The sequence below is a fragment of the Rousettus aegyptiacus genome, unplaced genomic scaffold (genome assembly GCF_014176215.1).
Source record: "Rousettus aegyptiacus isolate mRouAeg1 unplaced genomic scaffold, mRouAeg1.p scaffold_m13_p_3, whole genome shotgun sequence".
Classification (NCBI taxonomy): Eukaryota; Metazoa; Chordata; class Mammalia; order Chiroptera; family Pteropodidae; genus Rousettus; species Rousettus aegyptiacus.
Genome location: NW_023416306.1, coordinates 116,484,256 through 116,500,719, shown reverse-complemented (window position 1 = coordinate 116,500,719; position 16,464 = coordinate 116,484,256). Strand labels below are relative to the sequence as shown.

General features: G+C 34.3%; 1 protein-coding gene across 3 annotated transcripts in view; it reads left to right on the top strand.

Annotated features, from left to right (window-relative positions):
- Window positions 1-12,151, top strand: part of UBR1 (ubiquitin protein ligase E3 component n-recognin 1) — a 108,204-nt gene extending 96,053 nt beyond the window's left edge. For all 3 annotated transcript variants that reach the window (XM_016144950.2, XM_016144948.2, XM_016144949.2), the window contains exons 45-48: window positions 375-452; window positions 6,528-6,698; window positions 7,983-8,084; window positions 9,514-12,151. In XM_016144950.2, coding sequence (XP_016000436.1) covers window positions 375-452; window positions 6,528-6,698; window positions 7,983-8,084; window positions 9,514-9,655 — 493 coding nt within the window. In that variant the 3' untranslated portion in view covers window positions 9,656-12,151. The remainder of the gene's footprint in view (window positions 1-374; window positions 453-6,527; window positions 6,699-7,982; window positions 8,085-9,513) is intronic.
- Window positions 12,152-16,464: the final 4,313 nt, after the last annotated feature.

Below are 16,464 nucleotides of genomic sequence, written 5' to 3'. Positions count from 1 at the left end.
ATATTCATCCTCCTCAGTTTATAGATCAGAAAATATAGGCTTAGGTTCAGTGACTTACCAGCTGTCAGAGAATATACGGCTTGTAACTAGTTCTGTTTGATTTCACACTGTTTTTATGTTACCTTCCTAGACAGTATAGAAATCTAGCTGGAACAATTTAGTCTTAGGAAATAGTGGAAGTTGCATTTAGAAAGGAAACTAGCTGATGAAAGATTTGGAATTCTAGGCTGAGAAATTTGGATTTAATTTAGTCTATAGTGGGAATTATTATGGATTACAAGTATGGATCTTTTTGTTATTTTTAAGACATTGGTCAATTTTTGATCTAGGTTGTTCACTCATAAATAAAATTGCCTTTTAAATTACATTTTTAGGTACCCTAGGAAAAGAAATAGTTTGATAGAGCTTCCTGATGACTATAGCTGCCTCCTAAATCAGGCTTCTCATTTCAGGTAAGAAGAAATACATATTTAAATTTTTTTAAGTGTGCAATTAGTATACACTACTACTAGCAAATTTTTTTAAAGTGACTACTGAGCATCCTCTAAAAGTGATTGTTAATATTTTTTTTTGTTGGAGGTGAAAACCACATAATATACAATTAACCATGACAAAGTGTTAAATTCAGTGACATTTAGTCTATTCACAGTGTTGTGCAACCTCCGCCTTGCTCTAGTTAAGAAATCATACAATAGATGACCTTTTGTATCTTGCTTCTTCTACTTAGCATGATGTTTTCAAGGTTCATCCAAGTTGTAGCATGTTTCAGTATTTCATTTCTTTCTTGGCTAAATAGTATTTCATTGTATGTATATACCGGAGTTTGTTTATTCATTGATCCATTAATGGGCATTTAAGTTGTTTCCCCGTAAGACTATTCTGTATCATGCTACTATAAACATTCATTTACAAGTTTCTATGGACATGTATTTTCATTTCTCTTAGGTAATTTTACCTAGATGTGGAATTGCTGAGTCATTATGGTGATTCTATGTGTAACTTTTTGAGGAACCACTAAACTGTTGTCCACACCAACTATAACGTTTTACAGTCCTACCAGCTTCTATTTCTCCATATCCTCATCAACATTTATTTTTTGTTTGTTTTTTTTAATTAAAGTCATGCTAGTGGGTGTAAAATAGTAGCTCATTGTGATTTGATATATAGTTCTTTAATAAACAGTAATGTTAGACATATTTTCACGTGCTTCTTCACATTTGTATATGTTCTTAGAGAAATGTCTGTTCAAGTCCTTCTCCAATTTTACAACTGGACTGTGTTGTTGAATAGTGACAGTTTTTTTTATATATTCTGGATATTAAATCCTTATCAGATTTTTAGTTTGCAAATATTTTACCCCATTCTACAGGCTATGTTTTCATATTCTTCTTAATGTCCTTTGATACATAAAAGTCCATTTTATCTATCTTTTTTCTTTTGTTGCTTATACTTTTTTTGTCAATCAATACAAAGACTCCATTGCCAAATCTAAGCTCATAAAGATTTTCTCCTGTTTTCTTCTAATGGTTTTATAGTTTTAGCTCTTATATTTAGTCTTTTGGATCCATTTTGAGTTAATTTTTGGAATAAAGTAGGAAGTCCAACTACATTCTTTTTACAGCTGGTTTTCAGTTGTCCCAGCACCGTTTTTCAAGAGACTCTTCTCCCCACAGTGAATAGTCCCCACATTGAAAATTAGTTGGTCTTAGATATTTGGGTTTATTTCTAGACTCTCAGTTCTGTTCCTGTAGTCTATATGTCTATTTTTATGCTAATACCACATTTTTAATTATTGTAGCTTTGTAGTAAGTTTTGAAATTATAATGTTTTAAGACTTTCAGCTTTTTCCTTTTCAATTTCATTTTGATTATTTGGGACGCCTTGCAGTTACATATGAAATTGAGAATTGGCTTCTCCATTTCTGCAAAGTTTTCCATGAACTTTGGCATCATGAATATGAATGCCTTCCCGTATTTAGGCCTCCTTTAATTTCTTTCAGCAATGTTTGTAACCTTCAATGTGCAAATCTTTCCCTTTTGGGTTAATTTTATTCCTAGGTATTTTTTGTGTGTGTTTTTTATGCTATTGTAAATGGAATTGTTTTGTTAATTTTCTATTTGTATTGTTCATTGCTGGTATATTGAAACACAACTAATTTTTATGCATTTATCTCATACCTGCAACTTTGCTAAGTATCCATAAGGATTACAGTTAACATCCTAAATCTAGTTTGAATTGATACTACTTAGTCTCAGTAGCATACATTAACACTGTCTCTGATTGTAATGTGTCTCAGTGTCAATCTCTGAATTTGTCCTGGGAGTTCAATTTCATTTTTGGATGTATAGATTCATGTCTTTCAAAAAATTGGCAGAGTTTTTGGCCATTATTTCTTTAATTTTTTTCCCCTTTCATGTCTTTCTGAGACTCCCATAATATATGTGTATCTTGGTATTCTTGATGGTAAATCTCTTAGGCTCTGTTCCTTTTTTTTTTTTTTTTTAATTATTATTATTGTTTCTTTCTGCTTCTCTGACTCAGTCATTTCAATTGCCCTGCCTTAAAATTCACTGAATCCTCTGCCTGCTCAAATATGCTGTTGAACCTCTCTAGTGTTTTATTTTAACTGTTGTACTTCTCCGTTATCTTTTCATAATTTCTCTTTACTCATATTCCCTAGTCTTTCATACATTTTCCTAATTTCCTTCAGTTCTTTGTCATTGCCTTCCTTCAGCTCTTTGAGAGTTGATTTAAGAGAGTTAAAGTCTTTGTTTATTAAGTCTCATGTCTGGGTTTCCTCAGGGATGTTTCCATCAGTTTCTTTTTTTTCCGTAAATGGATCATACTTTTTTGTTCCTTTATAAGCTTTTATAAGTTTGTTATGAACTGGACATTTTGAATATCGTAATCTAGTAACTCTGGAAATCAGATAATTCTCCCTCCTCAGGAATCGCCATTGTCACTTGATAAAAGTTGTGGTTAACTGTTCGTTTAGTGACTTTTCCAAACTTTATTCCTTGCGTGTTCACTGAAGTCTCTGTTTCATTATTTCTGTGGTTAGCCAGTGAATTGACAGATTTCCTAAGTGCCTGGATCTAATAAGAAAAGAGAAGAAAAAAATATAAAGAATATTCTCTCTCTTTAAAACCCCTCCGCCATCACTGCAGAGGAAGCTACTTCAGCCCATGGTGTTTGAAACAATAGCCAGTCTCTGTACCAGCCCCTTGGTGAACTGCCAGGCAAAGTTAAATATACACCCCTGATTTTTAAGGACAAGGTTCCTGTTACCCATCCTAGCACCAGCAGCTGCATTAGAATTACAGGCAGCCACCCCCACAGCTACTTGGTATGGGGCTGGGGGATAAGGGATGGTAGCCACTACACAAAACACCACAATTCACTGAAATTTACAAGTCTCTCTCTTTGTCAAACCACAGCTCTGGACACTGCAAGTATTCATCTACACTCCAGAAGTTCAAAAGTAGTTGCTTCAGATAGTTCTTGCCAGATCAATAGTTGTTTCTGTAGAGGAACTGATTGCTGGAGCCTACTCCATCATCTTCTACGACATCCTTCCTCAATTTTTTTTTAAAGCTACAAGAACTTTTTTTTCTTAGCATTCTAAGAATCATTGTTTATTTATATATCTTTACACAGTGTTTTATATGCAGAACAGTGTGGTAGCATATCCATTCACTGAAATAATACTATTCTCAACTTCACAAGTGAGTGGAACACTTAGAAATATTTTTTATGCATGTGTCATTAAACACTTTTTTACATGCATTGCAGTGTGATGACTACCTTCATTCACTGAAATAACACTGAGGGACCCTTTTTTTCCCAAACAAAATCTTATATGGAAGCCCATTATAACAGTAAACAGATAATCACATTATAACTCTGATTCTAGCTTGGAAAATGGAGAGTGAAGTATTCCCCTTTTGCTCATTTTGGCACCATGACCCTGTTACCTCAGTCAGATTAAACACTACTCTAAAGCGGTGTTTCTCAAACCTTCCTTTATCTTTCTTCTCCTTTTCAGTGATCATTTTCAAATAATAAAAAAAAAATAATAGTTGTGACTGGAGAGGCAAAATTAACAAGTTATATTATACTCATTACTAATACCATGTATGAATTACCTTTTAGTTACTTTTATAAGAGAACAACATGAGCTTAAACACATGATTTTCTGGGACAAAATAATGTCCTATAAAGTTAACAATTTTTGTTTTATACTTATCTTGCTATAATGTAAGTTATTTAAATAGCATAATTTCATGAGCAGAACACCAGTGAAATGTCACTGAATGGAGAAATTATATTCATATCTGCTTTGGCCATCAGTATATGAATATTTTTCATATTTGAATCACAATGTTTCATGTCTTGAAAATGATAAGCCAAAATTATTATTGATGCTGTTATGTATCCTTGACACTCAGGTGTCACATTACCGCCCACTGCAAACCAGATTGATAATGATGACATGAAACTAGCAGTAACTTGTAATTAAAAGGCAAGAATCTCAACAGCCTGAATGCTAGAGCCATCAATGTCACTGATGATACTGATAACAGAGCATTTCCCCGCTCCCCAAATTGTAGGAATTCCATAGCTCAGTTAGGAGTTTTGTAATGTTACTAAGCATTGTGCAGCAGTCAAACTTCTTAGCAAACTTTAATTAATTAGAGCTCCCAGTAAATATAAGTAACTCTTAAATTTTGTTTTAAGGATATCAGTGAATAATTCCAATGAACTCTATTGGTGAACAAGGTGACTATTAGTAGTCCTTAGCCATATGTTAAATAATTTGCTGTCATTTGAAGGAACCAAAGTAAGGGATTGCAGTTTAGGATCATATTGAGGGCTTGAAGAACCTAACTTTGAGTCACTTCAAGAATCACTGCCCTACAGAATGACTGAGGAATGCTCCGAGCCAGAAAGCCAGGGATTAAAATGGCCCAGCTGGGACTTCAGCAGCCTGTATTCCAGCCTTGCATTGACATTAGTGTTAACTCCTTTACTGGTGTCTCATTCAGATTAAGGTCAGTCAACTTCAAGTGGTTGAGTTACTTTACCTCTTAGCCCTCAAAAGTAGCTAGATGTTTTCAGAGATCGTTTCCAGCTCTAAATTCAGTGATTTTATTATAGGGCTGCATTGCTACCATAGAAGCCCAGAGAATAGGTATTATCTTCCAAGCATTAAAGGTTGTGCTGTTGGCTCTTAGGATGATCCAAAAAGAGCGTTAGTCATTAATCAGTGACAGTCCTCCTGGATGATGTTACTACTTACTGATTTCAAGTAGAAATGAAAACAAGTCCTACGATCTTTTCCAGTTTTATTGTCACCACTAGTTAACAGTAAGACTATCCCTAATGTAGGGTGTCTGCTTAGTTATTATACTTTAGGCATCACCCCCATTTTTCTCTGTAGGATGGCTAGTGACTCTGACACAGCCATTTGGTGCAAAAGTTGAAAGATGTTGGCTTTATCCAAAAAGAGCTATAAATTATGTTCTGAAGCAACCCCCTGGAAGTGAAAATAGCCCTGTTATCTGATAGAGACTGGAATGGAATACCTTTGCACAGAGTCCCTTTTCTTCTTTCTAGACAATTGTGGTTTTTTGTTTTTTGTTTTTTATCTTGCCTAAGAAACTGGGGATCAGAGACTTAACTGTTAATACCCTCTTGGAGATTCTTTTTGGTGCTCTTTATTCTGATCCCACTGTGGACCTTGCTGGACTTTTCTTGTGGTTTCATTTACTTTTTACTGCCCAAATTAAGGAATTCTTGATGTTTCCATTATATCCAGTATATAGCAGATATAGGAGCATGGGAAGCTTTTTTTTTTTTTTTTTTTTTTTAAAAAAAAAAAAAAGAAAGCCTTGATTCAGAGATTGATACCACTATGTAAAATGGTTGGATCTCAAAGTACTACTTGGTTCAATTCAGTCAACTCTGTCACTTTTTTCCCCCTAAGACTTGCTGTGTTTCCAGATGGAAAGGGACTTCAACTCAAAGACTGCAGTCTCTTATTTCAACTCTAAGGATCGTAATACCTTAAAGAAATGGAGGAGAAATGTGTTTTAACCCTTACTGCATTTCATGATTTTTAAAACAATTGTGCACCTACTAGGTCATAGTCCTCCAACATTGAAGACACGAGCTTGACTAAACCAATCAAGAGGAGACATTTGACTATAAGTTACATCAGATGAAGACTGGATTCTATAAGTGCATCTCAATCTCAAGGCATATTTAATCGCCAACTTTTATGGGAATTATCAGGATATAATATTTAATAATGAATTTTCTTACTATGGATTAATCAGAAGATTTTTTTGTTAAGTTTTCTTAGGAGAAAGTATTAAAGAGGAATCATATAATTAAATGTTTCCTTATGTTTTAAAGATCTTTTCTTGCAGCAGAGCAGCTAGTGATGAAAATGTGTTTCATTGCTAAGTAGATATATCAGGCTTTTTTGTTTCTCTGCCATACTGAATGTTTTCTTCCCTCTTGAGGTGCCCACGGTCTGCAGATGATGAGCGAAAGAACCCTGTCCTCTGTCTTTTCTGTGGGGCCATACTATGTTCTCAGAACATTTGCTGCCAAGAAACCGTGAATGGGGAAGAGGTTGGAGCCTGCATTTTTCATGCACTTCACTGTGGAGCTGGAGTCTGCATTTTCCTGAAGTGAGTAGTGAGTGATCTGGAAGCTTCCATAATGAATTTAAGAAATTTAAGTCCCATCTGGAGGCCATTATGGCAGGACAGTGCGTTGATAGGAAATGATATCAGAAGTTATAGACCTGTTATTCACGTGAGATAGCATTTGAGAAGATAATACAGAATAAATAGTAAAAAAATAAATAAATAAGGATTCCGCTCACATTTTCATTATTTGTGGAAAATCTTAAATATGATGACTTTATTTTGATTACTCTGGTATTACGTAATACTCAGATATAGTGAAAGAGCTTGCTTTTCTAAAACTTACATTGAAAAAGTACATGAAATTGTTAACTTTAGGTTGTCCTTTTGAATGTTCTAGTTTTCTTCATTTCCTCTATCAATCAACCATCATTTTCCCCGGTCTGTCAGCAAAAGACTGAGAGTGGAACAGTAGTCACTCATATTTATGAAAAGAAGCGTACAAGTTGCCTGAGAAAGAGATAACATTTAGAATGAATGCTTGTGCTTTTTCTTTCCATTTTCCCCATGTAATATAACTTCTGTTTACCTTACCACTTATGGATTATATAATCGTTGTGTGCAGGCATCGATTGGAATAAGGGAAACAAATGTATGGAAGCCAAACTCCAATACCTATTTTCTTCTTCTAGGGAACCTACAGCGAGTAAACTCACTATCTAACTGTTTATAATTTCTCTATATAGTATTCATCACTATAAGAACTATAGTACTTATTACTTCTGTACACATGTACACAAACATTATTTTTTATGTCTTCATTTCTCTGCTATAAGAATCCCAAGTACCTTCAAAGTAGCAGTGGTTCTTTTTAATCTACACTATTAGAGGCTGGTTCAACCCAGGAAAAGCTTGACATTTTCCTAAATTACCTTCTTTCTGGCCTGAAATTCTTTTCTTCTGTTAAGCTCCGTCCCCCTTCCAGGTCATAGGTCATGAAACATAACAACTCCAGTCATCATTTTCTAGGGTATCTGTGGCTCAAGTAGGACATCACTCCTTTCTCTTGTCAGTATATTCAGTCAATATTATTAGTCCTATTTCCCCAAGTCCAGGGATCCTTTCCCATAGCTTCAACAACAGTTGCGATGTTTATTCTCTTTTGTTTAGACAAAACACAATTTAGTCTTATTTATTTACATTTATATTATCTTTACACTGAATTCCTGATACTGGCCATGTCTTTTCTCCAGATTAACTTTGATGCAGTACCTATCATTTGCATACATGCACTTAATAGTTCCTGTTGGCTATTTTATCCTTCAGAATCAGAGAATGCAGAGTGGTCCTGGTTGAAGGTAAAGCCAGAGGCTGTGCCTATCCAGCCCCTTACTTGGATGAATATGGAGAAACAGATCCTGGCCTAAAGTAAGGGTTTTTGTTGTTACTATTGTTGTTGTTTTTAAATTTAAGTCACATTAATATATGTGGATGGTAATAGTTCTTTAAATACAAAAGCTAATGGTAAATATTGAGAGATACTTTTAAATAACTGCGAATTAAAAATATTAAATATGTAACATAATTTTCAACAACTTTGTGCTTCTCCAAAACTTGAGGGTAATACTTCACCAAAATTTTTAAAGATACCAGCCATCCTAATGTTTACATGCTCTTATAGTTTTAATCAACCTTTTTTCAGAATTACTTAGATTTAATTGACACTGACACATAAAAAAAGAAATCTGTAGTGTCCGGTGAAGGACTTGGGTTTAAAATGGATGTTCAGTGTTTCCATCGCAATACTGGAAACTTTTTAATTGCCAGCTATATCAGACTTCTTTGCTTTAGCAAAGCAAAATATTTAGAATCCTAAACTTTCCTGTATCTTTCCTGGTGTTAGGCACAGTGGTCCCAAAAGTACATATTAAGATTAGAGCCCTTTACCATAAACTGTTTCCTTTTGTTTAACTGAAATTTCATTTTTTTTTTTTTTTACTGTTGCTTGGAATGAATAGTCTTACTATGTAGGGTTTGGGCTGCTTTGATCATGAAGACGTTTGTTTTTATTGTGACAGCATTTGACCTGTATAGAGATAGTCTTTGGCTAGAGAGAAAAAAAACTGAATGGTGACGATGAGTGATCTGAATTATTCCAAAAAGGCACAAAGAAGCAGAATTTTTAAATTAATTAGGTAATTTGAGAATATCCAACTAGCTGAGACACTTGAGTGCCTCAAGAATGAGCATCTCTCAGTTCTTCATGTTGGCAACAGCCAAACGATGTCATTTAAATTAGCTGCTACATAGTGTTACAAGCTGCACAGCCTTAGAATTGTTGTGAAGTAATTTTATTGAAATATTCGCTAATCGCCAGCAAGTTTGTTGTGTCATAAGGACAACTATAACTAAGTATTTCTGAGGACCAGAATATACTTGTAGGGCTTAGTGTTATATCTCAGACCTAACCTCTACTATGCGAAGATGAGAAATCAAAGCTGGATAGACCACATGAAGCCCAAAAGCCAATAGAGCACGACTTACTAACCACCCAAAAAAGAATAGAGCTGCTTCAAGTTAGAAACCTTGCTAGCCATTTAAATGAGGTCCCATAATGCCCATGGTATACTTGATGTATTTTCTGAATAATTAAGGAGTAAATTTCTGCTTGATTAGCTAATCATGTTTATAGTGATCAGTGGTGATGGGGAAAATATCCCTTTTAAAACCCTGTCCTGGTGATTTTTCTCAGCTCTAAGAAAATTTCAAGAGTTCAGGAGTTCAGACTAATTTAGGCAATAAAGGGTGGCAGTTATTTGATTCAAACTTACATGTTTTTGGCTCTTTTTTCCTAAAGGAGGGGCAACCCCCTTCATTTATCTCGTGAGCGGTATCGGAAGCTCCATTTGGTGTGGCAACAGCACTGCATTATAGAAGAGATTGCTAGGAGCCAGGAAACTAATCAGATGTTATTTGGATTCAACTGGCAGTCATTATGAACTCCAACTCTGCCTTGGGACAATCACGAATGAAGACAGTAAAGAAGACTGATTCAAAATTATGGAGACCTTTTTGAGGGCTGGGGAAGGGTTGGAGGGTGTTTTGTTCTTTGTCCAGTTGTGTCTAGATTCATATAAATCAATAAAATATTCCTTAATGGAGTATTACTTAAATTAGTGAATATATGCTTAAAGGGATAAATAAGGACATAGACCAATATGTCTTATGTTCTAAAACACTAAAAGAATGATTCTTCACCCCAAGTGTCTGATTCTGGTAAAATTTCAGAAAACTTATTTCCCTTAATCTGTCCCATTTCATTCCATCTCCCTGGTCAATGAAGTCACATCAAGCAGTTGTGGACATTTTTATATGTTAGTTAACTCTTCTACAATTTTGTATTTGTCGTCCTCTCCTATGCCCCCAGTTTTGTTTAGCTAACATTGGATGACAGACAGGATTCTGATAATCTATGATTGTCTTCCGTACAGCTAAAGAAGAATTACAGAACCATGCAATATACTTCAATTGAGAAAGTTTTCAAAAAAGTAACATTTTATTCATTTTTCTTTTAAGGAAATAGCCTCAATATGCCACTTACTGTTTCAGCCAGAAATTAAACTAAATCTCTATATGGACAGATTTGCCATTTCTAAGACAAATTTCTACCAATGTGGGAAAGCTTTTTTCCCCACTGTAGACCTCAAGAAGAGTTAGGATAATGCATTCATTATTCATCCCTAATGGGACAAAGAGCCTGCCATCTGTATTTCTGACCACAGATAGCTTTGTTGAGTTTTGAAATTATACTTTCTATTTCCAAAGGCAAGTTTCTAAAATGAGTTCACTTATCTCTTATGGCACCATCCTTTTTGACCCTTAGGAACCTGATGCAGTTCTGATGTAAGTTATCTATAGAACAAGGAAAAGAAAATTCCCTCAATGAAGGGAGCATGACAGCTGTAAATTAGAACAATCAAATTTAAGCCAATTCTGCAACCTCCTATGTCTTTGTAAAAGACAAATCCTTCATTCGTTGTGTGTAACCTTTTCTTAAAATATGATTTTATGACTAGTACAAACAATCAAAAAGCCATGTGATCAATAGTCTGTGTCCTGTTATATATAACATGCTGTGGTTGAGCCATCTTGTTTATAAATAATTGAAATAATTGAGCTCTCCTAAATCTGTGCAAACTTTACCTTTTTTTTTTTTTGAAATCAGGAACTTATGATGTAAAACAGCAGCCAGGAGATAAATTGAAATCTTTCATTTTAGCTTCTGTTGTCTCTGGGGTAATGTTAGGAGTTTGAAAGATGCATTCAAAGACTATCTTATTTTGCCTTTGGTCACTACTGTCATATATGTGTGTAAATGTTTTCCTACCTTTTTGCTTACCAAAGGCAAGCAAATAAAAATATATTTGTGAAGTGATTGATGATGCACATTTGGGGTTAGATTTTTTTTTTTTTTTTTTTGTATGTAGAGAAAAAGTGGATTTTGCAGTAAGGGATTGATATTAACAGGCATCAGAATCACGATCTTGATTTTCTACTTGAATAATTATTGAGAAGGTATCAGAAAATAGATTCAACTTTACTGAACGATTCGTAACAATGAGTAAGGATCAGAAAATTCAGTATTGTTTGTCAAGTTTGCCAGTGTAATTAAGTAATCAGAACATTTTCTTTATTTCTTTAGAATTTTGTCGGATTGGCTCACTGTGAAGTCTGAGCCAGAATAGGCAACAGAAGATGCTGACTTCTGCCCTAATTGATTGGCCCCAGTTTAGCAAAGATAAACTGACTTTTTAGTTCTAGTCTTTTTACATTCACTTCATAAATCCTGGAGTTAAGCTCTCAAGCTGCCAGAGGGACTATCTTGCAATGGCCAGTCAGACCTTTACTGCCAAAGAACCCATTTCACATTGAGTTCCACTTATTGAAATTGATTCATATCACTGCACTGTAGACAAACATATGTCTCAGTGCTGCCCCCAGCCCAAGAGATTTCTGATTCAAATATCCTAGTAGTTTGCTTTCCTCATTGCAAACAATTTAATTATGCTTATGGAGTTTACTTACAAAATGAGCAAAAAGTCACTTTATTTTCTTTGGTGTAGTATGTGGAGGAACTAGTTCAACAGGATGGCTCCAAAACTGTGTTTTTCTAATGTTTGATGAGGGGCTGGCAGGAATTTTTATGATACAGTGAAGAAAAACTTATATCTGTATAATTAATTTATTATGTTGGTGTATGGCCTGTGAGTTCACCCTGTAGTGGTCATTTGTCATTTCATAACAACTATGCATTTGGTTCACTGTGATGATGATCTATATTTAGTGACTGCTACATGTTTATACCACTGATTGAAATTCCATCCATGATGAAGTATACAAATAATGCATATATTGATATCTTTTATTGCAAAATGTAAATTTAAAACTTGTATAATGTTCTTGTGCTTTTTGAAATAAAATATCTTATATGTGTATATTTCAAAAAAAGAAAAAAGGGATCGCTCATGTTTGGGGATTTGGGTTTGAAGTATAAAAACCTATATCTAGAAAGGAGCTCTATAGTTAAAAGTTATCTTTGTCAGCCCAGACAAATTATTTAAAGAACATAGGTATTTAGTTTAATCGTCTTCATACTTTTTAGCCATATATTCCATCAGTAAATAATTTTTAAACATGCATTATATATGTACATTTTTTATATTCATGCAATAATACATTGAACAAAAATAGAAATTTCAAAAATTGGTTGAATAATAGAATATTTCTATTTAAATAACATCCAAGTGAATCTATACATCCCTTTGGGTATGCACACCCTCTGTGGTGACAACTATTTAAAGTAGGACTGTCCAGAAGAACTCTACAATGATGGAAATGTTCTTTATTTGCACTCCAGTATGGTAGTCACTACCCCGATGCATTTGTAGACATCTGAAATGTGGCTAGTGCAATTGAGGGCCTGAATTTTTGATTTATTTAATTTTAATTAAATTTAAGCTATCTGTAGCTAGCTTCTGTATTGGACAGCGTAAGTGTGGTGTAATAGTTCCTAAATTTGACTGTGTGTTAGAATTACCTAGAGAGTGTTAATAAAATACAGTTTTCTAGTTTCACCGAAGATCCTGAATGAGAATCACCTGGGATTGAGCCTTAAGCTAATCGGTGTGATCTTCTGTTTCTAATCCATGACTCTTCACTTAAAATGTAGAGCTTGCTTTCTTTTTATCAAAGGGATTTCAGACTATGTATCAAAAAGCATGAGACAAAAGAAGACCAGAGAGAGGGAAAAGTGCCAGACTTAGATAGTTGTAATACTTAATTTTGAGTTTCTACGTAAGTTTTCATTTAAGGAAAAGATTTTTTAAATCTGGAGTTAAAAAAAAAAGCCATTGCTTGTAGTTTTAAGACATTAGAATATTCTAAGAGGGTAACACTGAAGGCAATGAAGGAAGGGTTTTGGGGTGAGGAGATGAAAATACCAAGGCACTTATATTTGGAGGGGAGAGGTCACTAAGTCTTCTCCATGCTTATACTAGAGTAGCTGGACACTATTAGGAAAAAACAAATTAAATAATCTGACAAATTGTTCACAGTTTGACTGCATTAAAACTTAAAACTTCTGTACAGCAGAGGGCACTATTAATAAATTTAAAAGATATCCAGAATTAGGTGATATAATCACGTCAACAGTATAGTTTCTGAGTCTCCTCAAAACTTCCTGAAAACCATATACACTATGCAGGATAACAAAAGGAAAAACCCCAGTCAACAAAACTAGATAACAGAATCTCCATGAATTCCAAAGTATGGGCAAATAGACTCAAAACACCAACAGCAGCAAGACTTATGTCGTGGTAGTGGTGGAAAGTGAAAGGATACTGAGTAAGAGCTACAGAACTGAAAAGTCGTCAATGACCCCCTAATGGGGAGAACCCCACTCAACAGGAAACCTGGACGATCGGAGCAGAATTATCAGCCAAGCTAAGAGGAGTCCGTACATGCTTTAAATTAAACTGTTGTTGAGAGAAACAATTTGGTGGTAGTCTAAGCCTTCTACTGTTGTATAAATAACCACTAAATACTGCCTTCATTAAAGAAAGAGCCTCACCTGTGGAAAACTGATAAAAACTAGAAACCGGATTGGAAGTAACAGCAATACTATGGGTAAGAGATGCAAAATTCAGATTGTGTGCATGACTGACATATAAAGTACTATAATAGCAAAATGCAGCATTTAAAGATATAAATACAAGAAAGTACTGTTTAAGTACTCGGCATTAACAAAAGAGGGAACTCTGGAGCCATGAAACTAAGAAGGTTTTGTTGGCCCATTCCTGCCCATTTGACAAGCACCTCCTAATGGTCCAGAATGCTCATCTCATTTAAAAAAGAAATATAACTGCGGTGATTAATTTTGAGTCAACTTAGTGGGTCTAAGGATTCCCAGATAGCTGGTAAAACAGAATGTCTGGATATGTCCATGAGAGTTTCTGGAAAATATTAGAATTTGATTCAGTAGACAGCAAGGAGATTCATCCTCACCAATGTGGATGGGCATCATCCAATCCATTAGGGACCAAATGGGACCAAAATGTTTCCTCAAGCTGGGGTGTCCATCTTCTGCTCTCAGACTTCAGAGTTCCTGGATCTCAGCCCTTTGGACCCTGAATTATACCATTGACTTTCCTGGGTCAATTTTCCTGCTTGTAAACTGCAAATTATAGGATTTCTCAGTCTCCATAACTGTGTGAGACGATTCCTATAATTAATTATTTCTTGATAACGACTTGTGCAGTGGAAGTATATGTGTGTATTTGCTATTGATTCCATTTATGTAAAGAACTCTAATAAAATTACCTAGCCCCAAATTATTACAAGAAAAAGTAAAAATGAACTTAGTAAAATTGTAACAACTAATGAGAATACAGTAGAAAATTGTGGCCCTAAAGGAGACAAGAACTGTAACCTAATATTCAAAATGAGTTATAAGAAACGAAGAAAATGATCAAAGCTTTGACCGAAGAGCAACTCAAATGTAATGAAAGATCTCAAAAATGATATGGCAAGAGAACAGGAGGATATGAAACTCAAGCAAAATTAGAGAAAATTTTTAGAAATGACTATATTAGAAGGCATGCAAAAGTTGAAAAGTCAACTATGGAAAGCATAGCAAAGAAAGAAAAGATGGAAAGAAAAATCAAAGATGCAAAGTATTTGAGAGAAAGCAATAGATACAAAAGATAGGCAAAGAAAATTCAATATGTGTTAACTGGAGTCCTTAAAGAAAACCAAAGCAATGCAACAGAACACAATTCAATAAAACTTTCCTTAAAAAAAAAAAAAGAAAGAAAAAGAAAGAAAAGAAAAACTTGAATATGCACATTGAAAGGGAACACTAAAATTCAACCCAGAAGAGTCAACACTAAGAATATCCTAGTACAGCTGTTAGATCTTAAAAATAAGAAGGACAAAAAGAGGGACATCCAGGCAAAAAGTCCCAATCACTTATAAAATAAATTTAGATTGGCATTAGATTTCTTGGAAGCAACATTTTAAAGACACTTAATAAAAGGATTTTCAAGGATGATTATTCCCAGTCAACCTGTCTAAAAATAAAGTCCACACAGGTAAGTTAAAAGCATGCTTAATACTCAGGAAATATTTTTTCCCCATGAACTTTGAGGAATTTACCAGAGAATAATTTTCAGAAATCAAAAAATGGTTATAAACGCTTTGGCATACAGTCAGGGTGAGGGGCGGGAGGACGGGGAGGGGATAAGTGTTGCATAAAGGAGATAAAATCAGATGTTGTGATAATGTAAAATTAATACAACTAAAAAAATGGGAGGAAACAGCTGAGTAGGTAGAAAAATAACACTGATTACATTCATGATATTAGCTAGAAGTGAAAAGATAACACTTGAGCTGACAAATAAAAACTTAAGTATGCAAATCAATACTAGGGTAAAACTAGTGGCTACATCATAAGAAAGAAGGGGCCAGGCAAGAAACAGTTTCAAAATTGCTCATGTATTAAGAAAGCAACAATATTTAAAGAGCGTACTAAGTATTACATACAGATATTAGAATAAACATTGCAACTAAAACTACAGTATAATACCAAAGGGGAGGGGAGACAAAGAAAATAGATTACATAGTGAAACACGAAAAATTCAGACCAAATGATAAATGTAAATGGGCTTTACTCACTTTTTTAGAAAAAAATATCAAATGAGCTTACAAATAGATTCAAGTGAAAAATAAAGAAATATACCTGATTTTTAAATGGGCAAAAGATTTGGACAGATATTTCTCCAAAGAAAATATACAAATTTCTGAAAGTATATGAGAAGATGCTCAATATCATTATTCATTAGGGAAATGAACATTAAAACCACAAGATACCAATTCATACCTGCTAGGATGGTATTGTCAAAAAGACAGAGAATAATGTGTTGGCAAGGATATGGAAAACTCAAACCAAATGCAGGCAGTCCTCACTTTGTCCAGTAGTGAATTACTGTGAATGTGATCATGCAAGTTGAAACCACACAAAGCAATCTTAACAATCAATGGGAAAGATTACTATTGTTTGACGGCCTTTAAAAATTTTGGTGAAAAACTTTCTGCTAGTTATAAATATATAGGAAAATGAAAATGGTAACACTAATATTTGTTACAATGTAATTTATAACATTAGAAACATTGAAAATTAAAGCGTTTTATTTCTTTGAACTTAAGAAAAAAGTTCAAAAATGCTCACCTTCTCTTTGTATAACTTATACCG